We start from the raw sequence: 1,398 nt of genomic DNA on the forward strand, positions 1-1,398 counted from the left end.
AAAAAAAAAAAAAAACCAAATGAGAAATTAATTTAAATAATAAAATATTACTATGCTCTTTCACATTCATAGTTAATGTACTAAAACTGATCTCAAATTAAAAGCAAAAATAAATAAATAGGCAAAAATAAGAAACAACACATAGACATAACATTTTCTTTATTAACCAATGAAACAAAAAAAATAAGAAAACAGATCTCACAAATGAATAGCTATTCCATTAGAAAATACTTCATTCTACAATCTCTTTGAGCTGCTTTTCCATCAATTTCATCAGGTTTTGTTTCTTCATTTCTGTTTGGGTGGAAAGTCCCATAATAAACAATAAGAAAAATAATTCCAAGGACAAGAGTAAGAGCTACAGTGATACTGATAGACATAAAATAGTCTGAATTAAAAATAGAGACTGGGGAAATCCAGAACACAACCAATATCCCCACTGTGGCCAGTACCCTTACAATATAATAACAAAACATTGGACATTTGGTATTCTGTCCCTTAATATTAAAAAATGTAAAAGTAAGAATGAATCCAACAACAACTCTGTATAAGAATTCCATACTTATAGAAGCACAAAATTGAGTTTGCTTTTTAAATGCCCACAATATCCCTAAAAACCAAAGAAATAACAACAGAAATAATGCAATCTTAACATTTAAGAATAAAAGAAGTACAACACTCAGCATCCAAGATAATAATGTAAACAACTTGTAAAAGAGGTATGTGAATTTGGGACAGTATCCATTAAGGAGATTTTTATCAGGCAAGGATTTTCTTAAAGCTACTTGATAATCAACAGTTGACCAAGAAATAGCACAGCAAGAGACCATAATGGCTGCATCTATAAAATAAAAAATAAAAAATAGATATACTGTTATAGGAATAATAATAGCAATATTAAATTACTATATGCCATACATGCTTCATCTTTATCTATATACACATACCTAAAACACATCAAGTACTTTATATACTCATCTCACCTAATCCTTTGAAATAGATATTAATATTCCCATATTACATATGAAAGAATTGCTGCTTAGAAAATACACATATTACTTAAGTCACACAGCTAGCAAGTTGCAGAGAGCTGAGATTTGAAGCTAAATCTGCCTGATTTCAAAGTTGGTGTACTTAAATGCTATATTAGATTGCTTTATAAGATTTTAAATTCACTGTACAAATTTTATTGTGCAACTGGTATAATGGAAACTGCACACTCTGGAAGTCCTCTAAGAGACTACAATTACAGTCCTAGCTTCTCCAGTGTCTTTGGCTTTGACCTTGAATATATACTTAATTCACCAAGAGACAGCATAATGGGGGACAGCGGTAAGAAGGAAGGGAGGAAGAGAGGGAGGTTAAACAGAAAATTCAATGTAAGTATAAGGTATCAAC

The 1,398-nt window shown here is 30.3% G+C and overlaps 1 protein-coding gene across 1 annotated transcript; it reads right to left on the minus strand.

Moving 5' to 3' along the window:
• Positions 1 to 142: 142 nt before the first annotated feature.
• Positions 143 to 871, minus strand: XKR9 (XK related 9; the record flags this gene model as incomplete). Its single annotated transcript, XM_081810595.1, has 1 exon — positions 143 to 871. A coding segment is annotated over one exon (659 nt), but the record flags the coding sequence as incomplete, so codon positions are not given.
• Between the last annotated feature and the right edge of the window lie 527 nt (positions 872 to 1,398).

The sequence above is a fragment of the Leptonychotes weddellii genome, unplaced genomic scaffold, assembly GCF_054177405.1.
Source record: "Leptonychotes weddellii isolate Sample4059 unplaced genomic scaffold, ASM5417740v2 HiC_scaffold_29743, whole genome shotgun sequence".
Taxonomy (NCBI): Eukaryota; Metazoa; Chordata; class Mammalia; order Carnivora; family Phocidae; genus Leptonychotes; species Leptonychotes weddellii.